Source organism: Triticum aestivum, chromosome 5D (assembly GCF_018294505.1).
Source record: "Triticum aestivum cultivar Chinese Spring chromosome 5D, IWGSC CS RefSeq v2.1, whole genome shotgun sequence".
Classification (NCBI taxonomy): domain Eukaryota; kingdom Viridiplantae; phylum Streptophyta; class Magnoliopsida; order Poales; family Poaceae; genus Triticum; species Triticum aestivum.
The window spans coordinates 553,770,689-553,794,717 of record NC_057808.1 but is presented as its reverse complement, the minus strand read 5'-3'; the positions used below and the strand labels follow the sequence as shown (position 1 = coordinate 553,794,717).

Below are 24,029 nucleotides of genomic sequence, written 5' to 3'. Positions count from 1 at the left end.
ATCGATGACCATTGTCGCGGTGAGCGTTGTCGTCGAGGCTGCGAGAGGTTGACACGGGGGGCCTACAACTAATAGCTAAAAGGCTGTCAAGCCGCAATGGCCCGGGATGCAAACGCAATGTGTCGTCGCCACTTGTGATCTACAAGTGCTGGAGACGGCCACCATCATTGCTGCAACTAGCCGGGAGAGAAGTTGCCACCACCAGTCCGCATTGACGCAAACAGAAGTTGTGATCACCAGTCGACATTTGCAGGAACCGTTTGAACGATAAGGTACAATAAGCTACGGCGGAGCTGCGATGGGCAAATGGGATCCGCCGCAACCCTGTGGGACAAATGTTATGGACGACACCATCTTTTGCTGGAACCAGAGAGAAAAAGGGAGATGCAACCACCAGCAAAAAAACGTTACAGCCGATGGAAATTTATATTGGAATCAGAGAGTTGCAACTAGGGACAGAGTTGCCACAAGCGACACAAAGTGCTATTGATATCAATTTTTGCTGGAATCGAAGAAAAGTGAGGGTTGCGAGCACGCCGTCATCTCCACCAATGCCGCAACCATGGGGCAACACCGGCTAGACGCAGAGTTGTGACTGGCGATGCGTTTTTTGCGCGGACCGGCGAGACATGATGCTGCGACCGGGGGCGGGAGCAGGTGTTGTGCTGCCACCGGCGAGGACCGGTGCTGCGGCCGACGACTGGAGTGGAAATTCGAAACCGAAATTATCCGTACCATTTACATTCCTGCAGTGGAAATTCCCAATAAAATTATGTATCTTGAGGAAAAAAAACACGACCTGCTGCTCTCAGGTGCACATGCCTTCAGGCTAGATCGAACAAGCTCTCGTGACTTGTAAGCAGCGGAGAATTTAAAAACTATGAACAATGACATATTTGAATATATTTTGAAATTTTGAACATGTTTATTTAAAAAACAAAATTCTTTTTCGAATGCAAACATTTTTAAAAATGTGAACATCTTTCCAAAACACAAACAATCTTCAAAAAATAGAAACAAAATTTGAAATTCTGAAGAAATTTTGAAGGAAGAGAAAAAATGAAATTCTGAATTTTTTTGAAAACATAAAAAAATTGATGCTCCGAACTTTTATGAAAACGCGAACAAATTTTGAAATTCTGTAAGGTTCCCAAAAATGTAAAGGCAATGAATATATTGAAAAGGATCGCTCGGGGAGAGCAACTAGTTAACGAGCGCTCCTTCGGGAGCCTCGCAACGTTAGCGCCACTTGGCGAGCTCTCAGCCATTCGCCACGTGTCGCGCTTTAGACGCTTCCTCCCGATTTTTTTTTATTTTTCCGCACGCGTTTTCGGCTTTTTAAACGGTTTTTTTCGGGGGTTTTCGACGTTTTGGTTTTCCTCCGGTCTTTCATAGCTTTTCAATCAAAAAAAATGCGCGAATTCGTGTTTTCTTTTTTTTTCTTTCGTGAAAGTCGCGGTTTTTCTTCCGCGAGAGGCACGGTTGTGCTTTAACGAGAGTCACGGCCGTGCCTTTTGGAAACGGTAAAAAACGCGTTTTTTGTTTTTTTTTCTTTCGCGAGAGTCACGGTTTTGCTTCCGCGAGAGGCACGGTTGTGCTTTCGCGAGAGTCACGGCCATGCCTCTCGGAAAGGAAAAAAACGCGTTTTTTATTTTTTTTTTCTTTCGCGAGAATCATGATTTTGTTTTCGCGAGAGTCACGGCCGTGCCTCTCGGAAACAAAAAAAAAACGAGTTTCTGTTTTTTTTTTCTTTCACGAGTCATGGTTTTGCTTCCACGAGAGCCACGGTTGTGATTTCACGAGAGGCACAGGCGTGCCTCTTTCGAAAAGGGAAAAAAACCGTGCTCCTGGTTTGGTTTTTTTGCCCGGTTTTTTCGTCCATTTTTTTCGTGAAAAAAAGTTCGTCAAAACCTATCAACATGGGATCTAGTTTTGAAGATCTCGACGCGAGGAATCCAATGGTGAAAACGGTTCGAGATTTGGACGCACGGTTTAAGAGATAAAACGTTTTGAATAAACGAATCTACGAAAAAGGGAAAACTCCCCGGTTGCGACAAGTGGCGCGCTGCATGTGCGCCACTTGTCGCGACATGGGAAAGTGGAGTGTTCTTTGCAACGAGTACTCCTTAATTAGTAATTTCGTCGCTCGGGCCTGTGCGAATCAGTGACTGTTTGAGGCAATACTGTTGACAGGTCCAATAAGCATTCTCGCCTACAACTTGGTGCTATTGACAGGCCCAATACTGTGGGAGCTCCTATACAGCGCTGCAGGCGCCCGTTAACGATCCGGCGCCTGCAGCGCTGCTAGCATGGGCCGGCCCACTAGCGTGTCGCCCCTAGTTTTTTTTTTGCGAAAATAAAAATATGAGTTCAGAGAAAGGTTTAAAGGTTTAAAGAAAAAAGGTTCATCCATTTGAAAAAAAACGTTCATATCTTTAAAAAAAGTTCATCAATTTTATAAAAGATCATCAATTTGAAAAAAAGTTCATTCAAATTGAAAAAAGTTCATCCAATTTAGCAAAAATTCAATAAAATTGCAAAAAGTTCATGTATTTTTAGAAAAAGTTCATGGAACTGAAAAAAAGTTCAAAAATAAAAAAGTTCATCCATTTTCAAGACAAAATGTTTATTAAATTTCGAAAAGTTGATAGAATTTTCAAGAAAAAACCGTCAACCGGCGCCTAGATGGGCCGGCCCAGTTACGGACGCCACAGGCGCCAGTTAACAAAATGCACGTTACCTGGTGCCTGTGCGCCAAATAGGAAATGCCCAATACTGTTGCTGCGCACGAGTGATTTATGTGTTTTTTCCTGCTGTTTTGCATCAGTTTTTTTTCATTTTCTTTTTTTATTACATATTCAGCTTTTCCTTTTATTTTTAAATTTTCCAAAAATATCTAATTTTGTTCATACACATTGTACATTTTTCGTATACATCAGGATCATGTTTTCACATATATTTCACATTTTTCAAAAACATGATCAACATTGTTTTTTACATATATGTTTTGATGTCTACTTTTTTCATACGCATTGTATATTTTTGGCATACATCTGAAAGATTTTCTATATACGTTTAACATTTTTTAAATACATGATTAACTTTTTTTCAAACACATGCTTTATACTTTTTTTTGAATATGTTTTAAATATTTTTTCAAATACGCATTGAAACATTTTTTTAGTTATATGATTTTTTTAACAACATAATTTTTTAAAATTTGTATAAAAGTTTTTTGAAGTGTCACTAGCATACTTTTCAAATGCATGAACATTTAAAAAAATGTAATGTACATCTTTAATGGTATGAAACATTTTTTACATTGTATAAACATTTTCTGCCATGCCCGTGTTTTGAAATTTTTGAACAGTTTTAAAATGTCACAAAACTTTTTTTTGAAAGCTACCAATATTTTTTTGATAATTATGCTAACAATTGTTTTGCACTGTGTTAACATTTTTCTAATCCGTGGTTTATTTTTTAAGTAAATTAAGTTTTGAAATATATGTATTCAGATGCTTTTCGAAAATATAAACAAAGGTAAAATATAGGGTGGGGTGGGCCCCCGACCCTATGTGTCGCGCTTGGATTCGCTGGGGTTTGCATGCATGGATGCGACTGGCCAAAGCTTCGGCCGGTCGGTCGGCAGGAAGTGTTTCCTTTTCCAAAGCAAAGGAATACTTCCAATATGTTTGAGTCACTGAAAATTTCTATATAAATATATTGCAAGCAACCCCTGACAAAATGTAGTTCTAACAAATACATACGAAAAGTCATATTTAATCCTAAAAATCAAACTCCCTACGGGGAAAAAAATCTAAATTTCCTAATCCTCTAGATTATCAGTAAAAATGCTTTAGATTGATGTGTGGCACTTCTTTTATCTAACACAACAAGCGAAGTTTACCTTCACAGCTAGTCTGATTATTGATGCATTTCCCTGCTACTCTGCATTTATGTTACCCTTTACGTACAGAGAAAAACAAAACAAGTGGGGGACACACCGAACTTGAGAAAAACAGAAGAGAAATTCAGATAAACGAAGCGCCACACCAGGACACCGGAGCTTCAGACACGAAGGCGGGGCAGTTTCACAGCCTCGCCGAGATCGCCGGCCGGAGTAGGTGGAGTAGCTTGGGTCGTCCTTCCTTTGCATCCTCCTGCTCCAGAGCTCCAGGGCTCATGATGCATGCATTTGTTTAGTTACCATTTACCACCCAGTCACTCTTGACGAATTTTTTCGGTGCAGCAAACTTTCTCTGAACAAAGCAAGAAACAGATTTGCATCATACATCATGGTTCTATACAGGAGCAAAATAAATCAAACACCGGTAGCTTCCTACCTTACTCCAAGATATGAATGTTGTTTGCACCACAATATGCATCAGCTTATATATATATAGCTAAACAGCTTGAGGCCTACGAGATCGATTCAGTATGAGGAGGCGCTCCGCGACATCTGTCATCGTGGGCCTTTGTTGATCCGCATCAAAGTTAATACATTCCACAGCAATCTCTGCAAGGTGGCCGAGAATCTCCAAGTCTCCTGCTGTTACTGCAATATCCATGTCAAACAGATGGGTTGCTTTCTTCCCCTCTTTGTGAACATCAAGGAACCTCGTCGCCAGGCCACAGCTGCTATCATCATAATGATTGGGCTTCTTCCCGCTAATCACCTCCAAGATCACAATTCCAAAACAGTAGACGTCAGTTTTTTCGGTCAGCATGCCTGTCTGCACGTACACTGGATCCCTAATATAACTCCCACCGCCAACGAGAATGCTACTGTATCGCCAATCACTCAGATCAATCAACTTCGTTATGCCAACGTCTGAGATCTTTGGCACAAAGTCATCATCCAAGAGTATGTTTGCTGATTTGACATCACCATGCACTGTTTTGGCACGGGCTTGTGAATGCAGATAAGCCAGACCTTGTGCGGATTCTGCCACGATATTCAGACGCACATCCAAGTTGAGAGGCATAACCTTATCGCGGCTATGAAGAATTTCATCAAGGCTTCCATTGGAGACGAACTCATACACAAGCATGAGGGAGCCTGCTTCTAGGCAACAACCTATGAGCCTAACAATGTTCTTGTGGCTGACTTGAGACATGATGACGACTTGATTTTCAAATTCTAAATTCTGCAGCGAACTATAAGTAAACGGTATCTTTACCGCAACCTGTGTGTTATCAACATAGCCCTTGTAAACATGAGAGAAGACGCCTCTTCCAATCAAATTCGTACTATTTATTATTGGCTTGAGCTCCTCTTTTGTGAAGATCTTTATATTATGTAACTTTTCTAATGTGTGCATGTCGATGCTATGGAGGTTCCTGCTTGCTTTCCTGTGGAAGATGTTCAATTTGTTTAACTTGTAGAACACATTAGGGATACAGCTAGAAATGCTTGTGCCACAACGGTTAACCTTTTGCTTCGTATCTTGCACTCCCCGTGATGGTAATTGGTCTATTTTCTGTTGGCCATCCTGGAAATGAAGCCATTCAATACTTTCTGCGACATCTTCCAGTATTTCAGAGTGTTCCTCGACATCCACTTGGAGGCTCCCAGCTGCAAGTTTTCCAATTCTTTCTCCAGGTTGCTCCCTTGGACAACTTACCCACGGCTGAAATAATGAATTTCCAATGCTAGTTTCGTCTAAATAGTCTGCACTTGCCGTTTTATCAAGCCTGTTAACTATGTGTTGTGCAACTGGTCTCTTCTTTGGGTCCAAGTCCATGCACTCTACCGCTATCTTGCAGCATACTCTTACTTGTTCCAACTGTATGTCGCCCTCTAATGCCTCCAATCGAATCATCCAACTTTGAATTACCTATTAGGTTGCAATCATGAGTTAATATTTATATAATAAAGTTTGATGATATATGTGATTATTACATTACAACTACTAGAGCAAAAAAATGCTGGAAATCCTAAGAAAATGGGTTGTCATGATTTTCTTTCATGGGGGCTATTTAATTTCAGTCTGCGTATCTTAGCTTGATTCGTGTATATAGTGCCTATGTCCATAGTATAGAGAATGGGTACGTAGGAAAACAAGGTGCACCTTTGATTTCTGTTAATGCAATTCACACCTTGGTACATTAAAACTACAACTGAAGTATACAAAACATGATAACAGAATAATGATCGGTTTGTTTAGGTGCTATATCAAAATGTAGGACTTCATAGTACAACATACTTCCATAAGTATAAATAGTCCCAAAACTCAACCGCCTCACTGAGGTTGTTTCATAAAGTAAGCATTTAAGGAAATTCTCAAAAATAAATAAGAATGGTATTTAAAATCAACAATTCAAGTTGGAGCGAACGGCTAGATTATGCTTACATCCTCATCTTCGCGATAGCACCTAATTCCTGCCACTATCTCCATTATTATAACGCCAAGACTATACATGTCTGACGAGAATGAGATTTGTCTTGATCTGATGTATTCTGGATCCACGTATCCCCTATGAGAAGATTTATAAAGTCCGGTCCGGTCAATATATATAAAGTAATCATGCCTAGCAAACCAAAGATATGTCTGAGAGGATGGCTTACAGTGTTCCCCATAGGTTTTGAGTAATATAACGGGTTTGCTCTTCACCGAGGCACCTCGAGAGACCAAAATCAGCAATTTTGGGTACCATGTGACCATCTAGCAATATATTAGCAGGCTTCAGGTCCGAGTGAAGAATTCTCTTCTTGTGCAGAAAAAGTAACCCCTCACATATCCCCCTGATTATTTGATAGCGCTGCCTCCAATTAAGTCCACAAGTTGCAGCTGCACATGAGGAGCAGCCAGGATTTACATTTTCTTGTTTATTTTAGGTACTCCTACATGATTACAATGTATGAATATAAGATACACCATGTATTTAAATAGCCTTTATAACAAAGTAAATAAAGATGGGAACAGACGTTGTCATCCTACCAGTAATGTGCTTATCGAGACTCCCGTTGCATACATATTCAAAACAGAGCAACCAGTTGCGTTGATCTGCCATGACAAGATTCCCCTCGTACTCTTCCATTTTACCCTGCGTGTCAGCGCAATACCCCAGAAACCGGACAATATTCTTGTGCTTGGCCTTTATCAGGCATTTGACCTCTTCCTGGAATTTATTCTCGTGGACAGCAAACGTCCTTGACAGCCTCTTCACGGCGACCATACCTTTCCCGACCACTCCCTACGGTGAGAAAATACATTGTTAGTGTTAATCTAAAAAAAATCGTGTGCGTGTGTGGTGGTGTGAATGCTTTTGATATGCTTGTTTACTTTTTAGATTTAGATCAAGCACAACTAAGCAGGACTGGAGAAACTAGCTGAGCAGATGTAACCTTGTAAACCTCCGCAAACCCGCCCCTGCCAATTTGGTGAGCAGGAGAGAAGCCATTTGTGATGCCTTTGAGAAGTGATAGCGGCAGGTCCGTGGGCTCCGCGTTCTCGTCGAGCAGAATCCTCTCCAGGACATGGATGTGGCTTGTGCTGGCCTGACGGTCCATTTGCAATCACGTCTGCGAATGAACTGAGCAGAGAAGCGTTAAAACAAGAAGAACTGCACGATGTAAGCTTGAAGATGCAAGCTTTTCCAAGATGTGTGCTTGACATGACAGGGATATCAAGGAGACCTGAAGAGGAAGTTGAGATGGACAATCACTTTTTTCTTTTCTTTTGTAAACATCCATCACAAAAAATTAAGATAGAGAAGAAGCTAACCGGTGAATGAAGCTACGGATAGACAGATATCGTACGTAACGTACCTGGGCTATGACGATAGATGGACGAATCGGCGGAGCGATCGTCGGCACGGTATGAAATGGATCGATTCGGCTCACGGCGGCATGGAGACGAGCTAGCTATCCATCCATCCTCCTTGGGCCCTGCCGTGCCTTGCTTTGACTCTTCCCGTCAGCGCCTCGCCTACCCAACCCAAGGGAGAAGCGCATGTTCATCCAAATCATTGTCGGCGAGTGGTAGAGTATTATACGTGGCCTTTTCTTATCCATCCATACAGGCGTAAGGCGGGCTTTTCAGGGCCCTGCGGGAGCCTGGGTCGCAGCATGACAAAGTGGACTCACTGGTGGTGGTGGTGGAGGGAGCGCGTGGATCAGGCCAGCAATGCCGACGGCCGACAGGTGGGTGGGAACTCTATAGTTCCTGGCCGCTTCAGCGTGGCCGGGCGTCGGGGGGCGGCGGCGGCGACTTTTGTGGCCGCAAGCGCAAGGAGAAAAGGGGTGTGGCGTCGGCTGCGAAGAAGATGGGCAGCCCTCCTTTCCGTGCATTCGAGCAGGAGCTCTCCTCCGTGCTGGTGGATGCCGGTCTGCCGCCGACAATTTGAGAGTTCAGATTTGGGAATTTCGGGGCCAAAGCAGAGTGAAAAGGAAACAGTGGCTTGGCCTAGCAAAACCCATTGGACGCCAATGTGCAGGGTTAAGCCTTAAGCGAGATATGCATGCGTACGGAGCGTGCACACAACTAGTTATATTATCCCTAAATATGTGATGAGACGAGCCTTTCAATATATGGCGAGATGAGAAGACAAGCTTTTTTATATATATTTTTCTCCTTTAGCCCAACATCTATCTTATGTGGCATTTTTAAGATAGCATCATTATACATGCCTATCCATTTTTCCTTCTTGACCCTGCCTTTGATATATCAGCTTCTCACATTAGTCGTCTTTTTGGTCTACGTTGCAGAGAAAAGGGTCTGCAAAGAACACGATGCAAGAGCCAATCCGTCGCACCCAAGTTGTTTCATAGAACTAGATGATACATCATGTGTTGTTGTGGGAATTGATTATAACATATTTCACATGAGTGAAATGGTTCACAAGAAAAGGTTTGTAGGTTTTTGTCGTCTTTCTTCCGGGAAAAACATATGAAACCCGTTTAGGTAGATGATTTTCATAAATATTCCTACGTTTAGGACTTTTAGAGAAAACAAATGTCATCTTGTTTTGAAAGATGTGAGTCGTAGTGTTCCAATTTGTACGGCTTCTTTTCCCAAAAAATCCAACACATTAGACGATGTATATTTTTTTCCATTACTCCAACATCTTGAAGAGAATTTCACGTGTTTGGGGCGTTTCCTATGATGTATTCAAACAGCTTTCGTTGAAAATTCATTTGATATTCACTTCTATATCGATTGAGGTTATAAGTTTGTAAGTTTTGCATCATTTTTTCCACTTTTTACGAACTAATTAAATTCTACTCTAGTAAATATAGTGCAAACAAATCCATAGAAAAAGTCACATTTATAATCCAACAAATCAAATAACGCACGTGAAAAAAAAAACTGAATTTCTTAATCCTCTCGATTATCTGTAAAAGTTCTTGAAATCAAATATTATAATCATGTGAGGGAGCAGCAATACTAGATGCTGGTTTTCAAGCCATATTTTTTGCACGCCCCTATTAGAAAGAAGAAGAAAAAAGTACATAAAACGTGCCTGTATGGGGATCTGCCAAGTCTGTCATCAGCGCGATTCGGTCCTTCATTTCTCTGCTAATTCTATTTTGCCTCGTCGATGGTTCAAGGGCTCTGAACATGCCGTCCATTTTCAGATTGCATCCAAGTTAGATGATCTAACTATACTGGGTCTTTTGTTTTGTGAAAACTAAAGGGGGTTTAACTTGACAACTAGTTTTAATTTACGCTAGTTAACGAAAATTAACAACTAGTCTGATCTGATGCTAATTAAGAGTACATAAACTAACTTTTTTTTTTACACTAAAGGAAATTTTCATTAACCACTGGGCAGAAGAGCCAAAAGGGGGCACCTAACTTCAGAAAACAGAGCAGAAATTCAGATACAAGAAGCGCCACACCAGGACACGGGAGCTTCAGAGTTCAAGCACGAAGACAGAGCGTTTCAGCCTCGCCTGGTCTGCCGCCGAGATCGCCGGAGTTGGCAGCGGTGAACATCCTCCATTAAGCTGCAGAAACCAACGAATCTTAACGGATAAATTGATTTGGTCAGCCCGTCACTCGATGCAGAGTGAGCGTCACAACTTCCTCTGAACAGAGGAAGGAACAGATTTGCATTATGCACCATGGTTCTATACGACAAATCAAACACTGATAGTTGCCTATCATATTCGAATACATAAATGTTGTCCACACCATAATATGCATCAACTTATATATAGCTAAACAGCTTGCGACCTACAAGATCGGTTCAGCATGAGAAGGCGGTCCTCGACATCTGTCATCGTGGGCCTTTGATCGACGTCAAGGTTAATACATTCCACAGCAATCTCTGCCAGACGGTCAAGAATTTCAAAATCTCCTGCTGTCACCGCAATTTCCTTATCAAACAGCTCGGTTGCTTTCTTCCCTTCTTTGTGAACCTCAAGGAAACTCTTCACTAGGCTGTTATGTTCAGAATGAGTGGCCTTCTTCCTGCTGATGACCTCCAAGATCACAACTCCAAAACTGTAGACATCACTTTTCTCAGTCAGCCGGCCTGTTTGCAGGTACACTGGATCCATATAAGTCATGTCACCGATGATATTGGTAGTGTGTTCATTATATCGTGCAATCAACGGCGATATACCAAAGTCTGAGATCTTTGGTATAAAGTTATCATCCAAGAGGATATTTTCCGGTTTTAAATCACCATGCAGGATTTTTGTATGAGCTTGTGAATGTAGATAAGCTAAACCTTGTGCTGATTCCGCAATGATATTTAGACGCACATCCAAGTTGAGGGCTGTTCTGTTGCCGTCGTGAAGAATACCATCTACACTTCCATTGGAGATGAGCTCGTACACTAGAATGGTGGTATCTGCTTCTAAGCAACAGCCTATGGGCCTAGCGATGTTCTTGTGGCTGACTTGACACATGCCAATGACATAATTTTCATATGCTACATTACCTAGGGAAGAACAACTAATCGGCTTTACCACAACCAGTGTGTTATCAACAACACCCTTGTAAACTTTACCGAAGCCACCTCTTCCAATTAAATTGGTACTCCTCATTATTGGTCTGAGCTCCTCCTTTCTGAAGATCTTCACATTATGCGACTTTTCTAATGTGTGATGGAGGTTCCTGCTTGCTTTCTTGTTGAAGATGTTTAAACTGTTTAACTTGTAGAATACACTAGAGATAGAGCTGGAAATGCTTGTGCCACGATGCTTAACCTTTTGCTTCGTCTCTTGCACTCCACATATTGACAATTCGTCTAATTTCTGCAGGCCTTCCTGGGAATGTCGCAATTCCAAACTGTCTGTGCCATTTTCCAATATTTCAGAGTGTTCCCCGACATCCACTTGGAGGCTCTCGGCTGCAGGCTTTCCAACTCTTTCTGCATATTGTTCCCTTGGTAAACTTAACTGCAACTCAATGATTGAACTGTTGGTGCCAGTTTCGTCTTCTTTGTCAGTACCCTCAATTTTATCAAGCCTATCAATTATATGGCATGCATCTGGTCTCTTCTCTGGGTCCAAGTTCATGCACTCTACCGCTATCTCACTTGTTTTAGTTGCATGTCCCCCTCTGATACTCCCAATCGACTCATCCATCTTTCAACTACCTATAAGGTTGCAATCATGAGTTAGTATCTACTCCCTCTGTAAAGATATATAAGAACGTTTAGATCACTATAGTAGTGATAGTGATCTAAACGCTCTTATATTTCTTTACGGAGGGAGTATATAATGATATATGTGGTTATTACATTACAGCTACTAGAGAGAAAAAATATTGGAAATCCTAGAAAGAGAGGGACCATAAGTATCTTCTTTCATGGAAGCCACTTTATTGCAGTTACCATAGTTTAGCTTAGTCTGTCTATGTACTGCCTATGTCTGTAGTATAAAAAGTGGGCATTTGGAATGATCAGTTTGTTTAGGTGGTACATCAGAATAAGGGATTACATGAGTATATCAGAGTAGGGGATTACATGAGTATATCAGAATAAGGGAGGTATAAATAGTTTTTTTTTTTGCGTGGTGAAGTGCATGCACTTTTCTTGGACGGATGAAGTGAACACATGTGTATGTAAATGTGAGCAACATGCTTTGAATTCCAATGGGTAGAGCCATGCCCCACAAGTCAAGCACCTCTCCAAGGGATTGCTCCCATAATATGGCAATGTATATAAGGAAAATCTAAAAAAAGAATGGCATTGTTCATGATGTAATTTGGCTTGTCAGTTTTACAAATGTAATAATTGCTGGTTAGGCTGACTGGTTGATATATCATCTGGAATCTGATTTTAGGTCAAAGTGCCAAGTGCAGAGGATAAGTGTGGCATGGTTGCATGATGTGCTCTTGGTGCTCTTGGTTTGCCGGCGGGCGGCTTGGTGAGCTCACCAGATTGGATGGTGTGTGTTAATGCGAGGTCGGGCACATCATCAACCTTGTAGGTGTAGCGACTGTGATTGCCAGGAAGGTGGCTTTAGGTTTATCCATGTACTTGTGACGTCAGGTTCTGCTGAATAATATAATAAAAATGATTGTGTGCACCGCTTGATGTAGAGGCCGGGGGTTATATTCCTTTTCGAAAAGAAAAGAAAAATGATGGAGCTCTTGCGTGGGCAGAAGAGGGGCAAGGAAGAAATCTGGCCTGGACAATATTTGAGATAGGGGCTAGTTATTCGGTTGGGACAAGCCCAAATATAAGCTAGTGTGTATTAGTCTATGACAGTGTCGGAAAAAAAGTCTTATATCAAGTTATGGAGGTAGTTATATTTAACTTACATGATCACCTTTTACAAAGACTAGCTTACGGCATGAAAAAGGAGTCATATTCCGATTCTGCCAAAGAGCAGGCATGCCGGGTACTTGGTCGCCTTTTACAACCTTACGTTACTTTTCCCGTTACCTTTTTTTTCCTTCCAGCACCTATGTTGTAGATTCTGCTAGCCCTAGCAGCCGTAGGATTTGGCTCATCTTTGTCATTTTGCACTGAAAAATGATCAATTTACCTCCACAAAAGCAAGGAATCCATGGTGTGCTGGGCGGATCAATTTCCCGTGGCAATAGATATTTTTTCTAACTTAAAGCATAACATAGTTAATTGAAATCTTTTTTTAAAGGAATTATTTCAAATCTACAGTTCAACTTGGGGAAAACGCCTACTAGTTCTCACATGCTCATCTTTGCGATTATGCCTCACTCCTGTCAGTATCTCCATGATTATAACGCCAAGGCTATATACGTCTGATGAGAATCCAATTAGGCCCGATCTGATGTACTCTGGATCAGTATATCCCCTGTAAGAAAATTAATGAAGCCCAATCAACGATGAATATAAAGTCATGCCTAACAAACTAAGAGCTTTCAAGAGACTGGCTTACATTGTTCCAACTATGTTTTTAGTAATAACATAGGTCTGCGCTTGAGTGAGGCATCTTGATAAACCAAAATCAGCAATTTTGGGTATCATGTGACCATCTAAGTATATTAGCTGGCTTCAGGTCCAAGTGAAGAATTCCCTTCTCACGGAGGAAAACTAAGCCCTCAGACAACCCCCTGATTATTTGATACCGATTTCTCCAATTAAGTCCACAAGTTGCATCTGTACACAAGGAGCAGCTGGGATTTGTAATTTCTTACTAAATTTGGGTACATGGCTATAATGTCATGTTAATCAATGAATGCTAGGTAAAATAAGTATATGCCATGCTATGTATTTAATAACCTTTAACAAAGCAAATAAAATACTACGTGTTTAATAACCTTTAAAAGAGCAAATAAATATCTAAAGTAAGTTTATGACATGCTATGTGTTTTAATAACCTTTAAAAGAGTAAATAAATATGTAAAGTAAGTGTACGACATGCTATGTGTTTTAATAACCTTTAGAAGAGCAAATAAATATGGGAATAGACGTCATCCTACCGGTAATGTGCTTATCGAGACTCCCGTTGCATACATACTCAAAACAGAGTAACCAGTTCCGTTGATCTGCCATGACAAGATTCCCCTCGTATTCTTCCATTTTTCCTTGCGTGTCAGCACAATACCCCAGAAACCGTACTATATTCTTGTGCTTGGCCTTTATCAGATTTCTAGCCTCTTCATGGAATTTAATCTCCGGAACAGCAAATGTGTTGGTCAGCTTCTTCACAGCGACTATACCTTTGCCGACAACTCCCTACGGTGGCAAAATACATTGTTAACAAGACTCATGTGTGTGTGCTGGTGTGAATATCTGATATATTTGTTAGTTTTTCAGATCGACTATGATTGGGATTGGAGAAACTAGCCGATGTGATCCATTTGTGTGGTACCTTATAAACCACCGCAAACCCGCCTCTGCCAATTTCGTGATCAGAAGAGAAACAATTTGTGATGCCTTGCAGGAGTGATAAAGGCAGGTTTGTGGGCTCTGCGCTTTCATCAAGCAGAAGCCTCTCCAGGAGGTCGACGTGACTTGTACAGGCTTCACTGTCCATTTGCAATCACTGCAAATAAAATGAAATGCACACCCTTGAGCAATGTATTTATTTTATTGTGAGGCTAGCCCCTATACGTAATTACACAATTAATTAATCATCAAAGGAACAATTATAGAATGTAGATCCCCTGCATCAAGGGCAGCGGTAGAATTAACCAACTCTCCATGTTTGTCTAAATGTATGTCCAGGCATCAAGTTTTCCAACAAGGAGCATCTCTGGTTTACGGTACTGAACACATCTAACATGATCTCCTCTGGTTCTGGGCATCAGCTCAGATCCAGCTTCTCCACCGGTCGTCGACATAATACTAGGTGGAAACATATTCTTTAGATGTGCTGTCGAAATTAAAGGGTAAAAAATTAAGCAGGTGTATTGTTTCTTTATCTGCCTGTTCATAGAGCTGAAGATGTGATCAGGACAATTAATTACCACATCTTGGTGCCAGTTACTTTGACTCGGTGTCTACCAAACATGAAGAGGCTTGAAGATGTAAGCTTCTCCAACAGGTTTTTTTTTTACCAAGATGCGTGATTGACATGACAAGGAAATTAGTTGCTATCTAGCAAGAGGACTTCGAGAGGAAATTAAGATGGAATCGAAACATGGGAGCATGATAATGGAAAACCTGGGTGCCTTCCACCCGAAGAAAATCAGATCTAGCAGAACCAGATTAATAAGCTACAAATTAACACACAAATACCTTGGTTACGTACGGCGATCGGTCGATGTTTTGCCAAAGCAATCCTCTGCAAGTCCCTATTTACGAGTTATGAAATCGATCTTGCTCGCAGCGGCAAAGGTCGATGGATGGAAGTCAATGCGAGGAGGAGCGAGCTAGCCTCCTGCCTGCCTTGCTTTTGATTCTTGCCGTCAAGGCCTAGCTAATTACATGTATTTCTATGTGGAGTGGTACTAGTAGTATAATGTGTACTTTGTCACTTGCGGTGGCAGCTAGCAGAACCATAATTAAATGACTATAGCCATGGTAGACTAACGGTAGGTGGATTAGCGCCAATTGATTAACAATTGGCACTCACTAATCAATCGAGCTTAATTAACTTACCCCTCAGTAATGTGGTTATCAAGACTCCCACAGTCCCATTGCATAGATACTCAAAACAGAGCAGCCAGTTACCGATTAACCGGATGTTCTCCTTCGATTCCACCTGGGAATTTTCAAATACTCCAACAACCTGAAGAGAATTTTACGTGTTTGAGATGTTTCCTATGATGCATTCAAACAGCTTTCGGTGTAAATTCATTTGAGATTCACTTCTAGGTGGACTCAAGGCTATAAGTTAGTAATTTTTGCATCAATTTTTTCACTTTTGTGGACTATTTGATTTCAAGAATTTTTTAGAACATTCAAGGCTAGAAGTTCATCATTTTTTCAGTTTAGGGACAGTTTATTTCAATAATTTTGAAAACAAGGAATATTTCGGGTATGATTGAGTCAGTGAGAAAAAATTCTACTATATAGATATAGTGTAAACAAATCCATAGAGATAAGTCACATTTATAATCCAACAAATCAAACAACCCATATGAAAAAAAAATCAAAATTTCTTCAACCTGTAAAAAAGTAGCTTTAAATCAAATGTCGTAATCACGTGAGGGAGCAGAAAAACTAGATGCTGGGTTTTAAGTCAAATTTTCGCGCGCCCCTGTGAGAAAGAAAAAGAAAATCATAGAGCGTGCGTGTAGGGGAATATGCGACTTCATTCTCAGAAATTGATCTGTTCATCAGCGTGACTCGGCCTTGACAGAGAAAAGCAAAACAACCGGGGTAGAAGCAGCTTTCCAGATCGATCCAAAAGGGGGCAGTACGCAACTTGAGAAAACAGAACAGAAGTTCTTCAGGCATGGAGACAATGCCTCATACTCGCCGAGATCGCCCGGAGTAGGCGGCGGTGAACATCCTCCATTAAGCTTGAGTCCTCCTTCCTTTGCATCTCGCTCCAGCGCTGAAGAAACAAAGGAATCTTGACGTTTTTTTTTCTGAACAGCAAACTTTCTCTGAACAAAGGAAGGAACAGACTTGCATCATACATCATGTTCTATACAACAGCGAAATAAATCAAGCGCTGATAGTAATAGTTGCCTACCTTATTCCAAGGCATGAATGTCGTTCGCACCACAATATGCATGCATCAACTTTTATAGCGCTAAACAGCTTGCGGCACACAAGATCGATTCAGTATGAGAAGGCGCTCCGCGACATCCGTCATCGTGGGCCTTTGATCCACATCAAGGCTAATACATTCAACAGCAATCTCTGCAAGACAGTTGAGAATTTCCAAATCTCCTGTTGTTACTGCAATATCTTTGTCAAACAGCTCGGTTGCTTTCTTCCCTTCTTTGTGAACTTCAAGGAAACTCCTCACTAGGCCGTGATTATCAGAATAAATGGCCTTCTTCCTACTGATGACCTCCAAGATCACAACTCCAAAACTGTAGACATCACTTTTCAAGGTTAGCAGGCCTTCTTGCAGGTATATTGGATCCATATAATTCATGTCACCGATGATGCGTCCAGTGTATTCCTTATCTCCTATAATCAACCTTGATATGCCAAAGCCTGCAATCTTTGGCATACAGTTTTCATCCAGGAGTATATTTGCCGGTTTAACATCACCATGCAGGATTTTGATACGAGCTTGTGAATGCAGATAAGCTAGCCCTTGTGCTGATTCTGCAACAATACTTAGACGCACGTCCAACTTTAGGGGCGCATTGTTGCCGCCGTGAAGAATATCATTCACGGTTCCATTGGAGACGAGCTCGAACACTAGCATGGGGTGATCTGCTTCTCGGCAACAACCTATGAGCCTGACGATATTCTTGTGGCTGACTTGAGACATGTTGATGACCTGATTGTGAAATTGTGCATGCTCTAACAAACTGGAATTAATCGGTATCTTTACTGCAACCAGTGTGTTATCAACAAAGCCCTTGTAAACTTCACCAAAGGAACCTCTTCCAATACTATTGGCACTCCTTATTATTGGCTTGAGCTCCTCCTTCCTGAAGATCTTTATAAAATGTGACCTTTCTAATGTATGCCTGGTGTTCCTATTGAAATTTCTGCGCCCTTTCCAATTGAAAATATCCAAATTGTTCAACTTGAATAACCCAGTAGAGACAGAGCTAGAATTGCCTCCACCACGACGGTTTGTATCTTGCACTCCCCATGGTAAGTGACTTACTTTCCGTTGCTCAGCAAATGAAGAACTAATGTCAGTTTCCTCTGAATAGTCAGCAATTGTATGCCGTGCATGTAATCTACGAGATCGATTCAGTATGACAAGGCGCTCTGCAACTTCTGTCATTGTGGGCCTTTGATCCACATCAAGGTTAACACAGTCCACAGCAATCTCTGCAAGACAGTCAAGAATCACCAAATCTCTTGTTGTTACTGCAATTTTCTTGTCAAAGAGCTCGGTTGCTTTCTTCCCTTCTCTGCGAAATTCAATGAAACTCTGCACTAACCAAACACTGTCAATATAGGTGGGCTTCCTGCTAATGAGCTCCAAGATCACGACTCCAAAACTGTAGACATCACTTTTTTCTGTCAGTCGACCTGTTTGCATGTATACTGGATCCATATAGGTCATGTCACCGATGACGAAGGAAGTGTGTTCATTATCTCTCGCAATCAACCTCGATAGGTCAAAGACTGCGATCTTTGGCACAAAGTTATGATCCAAGAGTATATTTGCCGATTTGACATCACCATGCAAGATTTTGGTACGAGCTTGTGAATGTAAATAGGCTAGACCTTGTGCTGATTCTGCAACAATATTTAGACGCACATCCAAGTTGAGAGGCACCTTGCTGCCGCTGTGAAGTATGTCATGAAGGGTTCCTCTGGGGAGGAACTCGTAAACCAGAATGGGGTTATCCATTTCTAGGCAACAACCTATGAGACAAGCAATGTTCTTGTGTATGATTTGAGACTGGATGATGACTTCATTTTTTAATTGCTTTTCATCAGCATTAAACATTTGCTTTACTGCAAGCAGAGCATCATCAACAACGCCTTTGTAAACTTTAGCGGAGTTAACTTCTCTGATGAGATTACTACTCATTATTATTGGCCTGAGCTCCTCCGTTGTGAAGATATTTATAAAATGTGACTGTTCTGATATACGCCTGTTGTTCCTATCGAAAATCCTGTATGCTGTCTTGTTGTACATGTCCAAAATGCTAAACCCATAGAACAGAGTAGATATAGAGCTAGAATTGCTTGTTTCATGGCGGTTGAGCTTTTCCATCGTATCTTGCCCACCACATAATGATAACTGGCCTAATTTCTCTTGGCCTTCTTCGAAATGAGGCCTTTCGATTGTTTTTGCTGCATCTTCCAATATTTCAGAGTGTTCCTCGACATCCGCTTGGAGGCTCTTAGCTGCAGGGTTTCCAACTCTTTCTTCAAATTGTTCCCTTGGTAAATTTACCTGCAGCTCAGTGAATGAATTGTTGATGCCAGTTTTGTCTGATTTGTCAGGACCCTCAATTTTATCAAGTCTATCAATTATATGGCATGCATCTGGTCTCTTCGCTGGGTCCAAGTCCATGCACTCTATCGCTATCTCACTGCATACTCTCACTTGTTCTAATTGCATGTCCCCCTCTGATACCCCCAATCGATCCATCCATCTTCCGACTGCCTATAAGGTGCAATCATGAGTTAGTATTTATTATAATGATATATGTGGTTATTACATTACAGCTACTAGAGAAAAAAATGCTTGAAATCCTAAAAACAGGACCACAATTATTTTCTTTCACATGTGTTTAAGTTTAATTTGTGTATGTACTGCCTATGTCTGTCGTATAGAAAATGGGTACCTAAAAACAAGTGCGCCTGTGATTTCTTTTCATGCAATTCACTTGGGGTATCTTAAAATGATCAGTTTTTTTAGGTGGTATACCTAAGGGACTACATGTTACTTCCAGAAATATAAATAGCCTTTATTTCGTACTGAAGTGCACACATTTTTTTAACAAATGAGGTGAATGCATGTATATGTAAATGTGAGCCACATGTTTTGAATTCGAATGGGTAGATCCATGCCCCATAAGTCGAACACCTCTCTAAGGGATTGTTTCCATAAAATATGTATAGACACAAAAAAAAAGGAAAGATATTTTGCTAAGTTAAAGCATAACACAATTATTTCAAAATCTATAGTTCAACTTGGGGCAAACGCCTAACTCATTCTTACATGCTCATCTTTGCGATACCTCCTTGCTCCTGTCAGTATCTCCATGATTATAACGCCAAGGCTATATACGTCTGACGCGAATCCAATTTGGCCTGATCTGATGTATTCTGGATCCATATATCCTCTGTAGGAACATTCATAAAGCCCCGACAATAAATATGCAGATAAATGTAAAGTCGTCGTGCCTAACAAAACGAAGAGCTTTCAAAAAGACTGGCTTACTTTGTTCCAAATATATTTTGAGTAATAGCACAGGTTTGTGCTTGACTAAGGCATCTTGATAGACCAAAATCAGCAATTTTGGGTACCATGTGACTATCTAGCAATATATTAGCCGGCTTCAGATCCAAGTGAAGAATACCCTTCTCACGGAGAAAAACTAAACCTTTAGACACCCCCCTGATTATTTGATACCGCTTCCTCCAATTAAGTCCACAAGTTGCATCTGCACACAAGGAGCAGCCAGGATTTGTAGTTTCTTACTTACTTTAGGTACATGGCTATAATGTCATGTTAATCTATGAATACTAGGTAAAATAAGTATACACCATGTTGTGTATTTAATAACCTTTAACAGATTAAACAAAGATGGGAATAAACGTTGTCATCCTACCGGTAATGTGTTTATCGAGACTCCCGTTGCATGCATAATCAAAACATAGCAGCCAGTTTCGTTCCTCTGCCATGACAAGATTCCCCTCATACTCTTTCATTTTACCTTGCGCGTCAGCGCAATACCCCAGAAACCGTACAATATTCTTGTGCTTGGCCTTTATCAGGCACTTAATCTCTTCCTGGAATTTATTCTCGTGAATACCATACATGTTTGACAGCTTCTTCACGGCAACCGTACCTTTCCCGACCACTCCCTACGGTGACAAAATAGATTGTTAAAAACAACTCATGTGTGTGTGGTGGTTTGAATATCTGATACATTTGCTTAGTTTTTAGATTGACTCTGGCTAAGATTGCGGAAGCTGAATAGATATAGCTGTGTGATACCTTATAAACCACCGCAAATCCGCCGCTGCCAATTTGGTGATCAAGAGAGAAACAATTTGTGATGTTTTCCAGAAGTGATAACGGCAGGTTTGTGGGCTCTGCGCTTTCATCAAGCAGAATCCTCTCCAGGACATTGTGGCTTGTACAGGCTTCAAGGTCCATTTGCAATCACTGCAAACGAAATGAGTGGAGCACCCTTAACAATAACAATGATGATCTTAAAAAAGAGAGCAATGACTTCATTTTAAGGTTCGCGCAAGATACATTTTACGGTGAGGCTAGCCACTACACCTAGTTACATGATTTAATTAATCATGGAAGGAATAAGTAAAGTACGAAGATTTGATGTATCATGAAGCATTAGAATCAATTGCCCCAAGAGCATGCTAATTTGAATTTATTCTAAGGAGTCATAGTATTTCAATATGTCTAGGTGCCAAGATTTCCATCAAGGATGGGACGTCTCTGGTCCGCTATACCCAACACACCTTGCATTACCTGCTCTGGGCATCAGCTTCAGTCGATTGGAGACTACTCATTCAGATCACCCCCACATTAATTAATACTGGTTGGGAACATGTTTTTTGACATGCAGGAGTATGGTTGAAACTAAAAGGTAAAATTAAGCAGGTGTGCTGTTGGTTTCTCTGCCTTATTTATTCAGAGTTGAAGATGTGACCATGAGAACTAATTACCGTGCCACTTGTTGGTGCTAGCTACTTTGACCAATTTGCTTTCACCAGAAATGTAAGAGGCTTGAGGATGCAAGCTGTTTTCAGTATGTCTTCTCCAACAGGTGTTTTTACCAAGGTGTACACTTCACATGACAAGGAAATTAGCCACTACTCCCTCCGCTTTCTAAATATAAGTCTTTTTAGAGATTTCAATATGGACTATACACAAATGTATATAGTACTTTAGACTGTGGATTCACTTATTTTGCTCTGTAGTAGTCCATACTAAAATCTCTAAAAAGACTTGTATTTAGGAACGGAGGGAGTACTAGTAAAGTAGTGATCTAAGCGGTCTTATATTTCTTTACAGAGGAAGTACAAATTAGCACACGAATACCTTGGCTATGAGAAGAAGGACGAAGTCAACGCCGAGCGGATTCCGCCTCCGCCGCGCACGGGAAAGGTGGTGTTTTTCAGCGGAACAAGCAGCTCGGCGGCGACGGCAGCGGCAGCAGCTTCCCACCTTATTCAGCATCAGATCCAGGAGGGCCGGCGCAGGGATTGACGAGCTCCAAAGGACCGGTTACAGCGAGAAGGGGAGGGGAAAACTCGGAGGAAGAAGGAGGAGAAGAAATCCAAGAAGCAATTCGCCCGAGAAACTCAGGTCAAGAACATGCGGACCCGGGGAAGAGTAGAACGGGGTGGAGATAAGAAAGACGGAGCTTCTACTGACCCTCACTGAGTAGCAGATAAGAAAGACGGAGCTTCTACTGCTTATCACTGTGGCATAATTGCATCCTCAAGTAGCATTACTGACTCTCACTGAGCAGCACGGTACAACCAAATTGGAACATGACGAAAAATTGCTCTCTGGGTAGACAAATCGGAGCCAAAAATTAATAGGAAAACGCTAGCGCTCAGCCGGGAGCTCAGGTCGCCGGAAGTCTTTTTTTTTTTTGAGTGGTGGGCGCCGGAAAAAATCATAAAATGTACGCGCGTTAAATAGATGTTCTCATTTTGAAAAACTATCCGCATATTCAAAAAACGTATTAAAAAATTGTTCATTAATTTGAACAATTTTTTGCAAATTCAAATAATGTTCATGGATTTTAAAAAGTGTTCCCAACAAATGAATAAATGTTGGGGAAATTTAATAACTGTTACCAAATTTTGAAAAAACTTTATCGCTTTCAAAAAGTGTTCCCTGATTCAAAAAATGTTCATGAATTTGAATAGCATTCATGCATTTCACAAAAATGTTCATCAAAACAAAAAAATGTTCGTGAAGTTCAAAAAATGTTCCCAGATTTCAAAAAATGTTCTTCGATTCAAGAAATATTCATGAGTTTCAAAAAATGTTCACGAATTTGTAAAAACGTTCATGATTTAAAAAAAAGAGTTTGTGGATTTGTAAAAAATATTCACGGATTTGAAAAAAGGTTCATGATTTCAAAAAAAAAGAGCACCGAACCTACAGGGTCACACGCTTAAGGGAATTACGATCTGTTGAGATCTAGTTAAGTGAGGAATATGAAAAAAATATTAGTGAAATAGTTTCAAGAATAAAAAATAATTTTGAGAGTAACCTGAAGTGTTTTGGGGTTACCGAAAGGGTTTAGGGTAATACCGGATAATGATATATAGACAGAAAATGTTTTCGAGGACCTAATATAAATAATAAATGGCTCTAGTAATGATCCAGAGGTCCCTAGGATTTATTTAGTGTTAATGAGCTAAACAAAATATTAATTAGGCCTAATAGGGGAGAGTTAATGGGCCTATGGGCCCAATAAGGAGGTGGCGCCCCCTAGGTTGTTAGACAAGGTTTGGGCGGGTAGTTGGAGTTGGAGAGGGACCGCTCTCCCTAGGCCGGCGTGCCAGGGGAGGAGCCCTCCCCAAGTCGGCGCCCCCTCCTCCCCTCCACCTGAGGGGGATAGAGAAACAAGTCCCTTTGATCTTGGGTGCCCCCCCCCCCCCTCTCTAGTTCTTGATCTAGACTTGAACTAATTTTAGTGTTGTCTAGTCCTCATAATAGAGAAGTCCCATGAGGTTCTCTTCTCGCTCCTCTAGTTCTGCGGTGACGCAAAGCTCTCTGGACAACGAAGCACTACCAGATCGTGAAGCCCGTACGTGCGCAACACGTAGAGAGGCTGTGCTTTAGGTCTTTTGTTCGAGGGATCCTCGTGGATGGTTCAAGGGATCGTCATGTACGGTTTGGGGCACTGCAAGAACGATCTATGCCAACTGTTCTTCCGCTGCAACTCAAAGTTGGTAATTAACTATTTGATCTAACCTTGTATGCATCTTCATGGCCAAACATACAACAGTCCGAGATTGTTTGAATACTCCATCAATCAAGATAAGATGAGTGCTATGCAAAGAAATTGCAAGTATTTATGATGCATAGTCCTACACATTCATCATACGAGGCATACCTATGAGAATCACGTTGATAGAGGTAGAACACATATCCGGTCTACCCACCACGGGGAAGGATTATGTCCCTCATGTTCAGGATCTCTGGTTAATGTTGAAAGATCTTGAAGAGAATATATTGACATTAAAAGGTTTTTCTATATTTTCTAAACCATTTTTTGTTTTATTGATATAGGTCCATAATTTTAGTATTCGACAAATTATAAAAAACATTTTCTCACTTCTGCGTAAAAAGATAATGGGTGATGAGACGTCGGGTTTTG

The 24,029-nt window shown here is 41.0% G+C and overlaps 1 protein-coding gene and 1 pseudogene across 3 annotated transcripts; both read right to left on the bottom strand.

The window, feature by feature from the left end:
• Nucleotides 1–3,741: 3,741 nt before the first annotated feature.
• LOC123121205 (uncharacterized) lies at nucleotides 3,742–15,832 on the bottom strand (annotated as a pseudogene).
• A 94-nt stretch (nucleotides 15,833–15,926) lies between these two features.
• On the bottom strand, nucleotides 15,927–22,104 carry LOC123123805 (uncharacterized). Of its 3 annotated transcripts, none has more exons than XM_044544429.1 (7): nucleotides 21,728–22,097; nucleotides 20,657–20,827; nucleotides 20,268–20,523; nucleotides 19,877–20,099; nucleotides 19,655–19,778; nucleotides 16,532–19,096; nucleotides 15,927–16,442 (listed from the first exon to the last, which is right to left on the bottom strand). In XM_044544429.1, exons 2-6 carry the CDS (start codon nucleotides 20,816–20,818, stop codon nucleotides 16,592–16,594), a joined length of 3,270 nt encoding a protein of 1,089 aa, XP_044400364.1. In that variant the 5' UTR covers nucleotides 20,819–20,827; nucleotides 21,728–22,097; the 3' UTR covers nucleotides 15,927–16,442; nucleotides 16,532–16,591. The 3 variants fall into 3 exon arrangements, with proteins under 3 accessions (XP_044400364.1, XP_044400365.1, XP_044400366.1); XM_044544430.1 differs by lacking the exon at nucleotides 21,728–22,097 and adding an exon at nucleotides 21,352–21,718; XM_044544431.1 differs by having other exon boundaries at nucleotides 15,972–16,390; nucleotides 21,728–22,104.
• Between the last annotated feature and the right edge of the window lie 1,925 nt (nucleotides 22,105–24,029).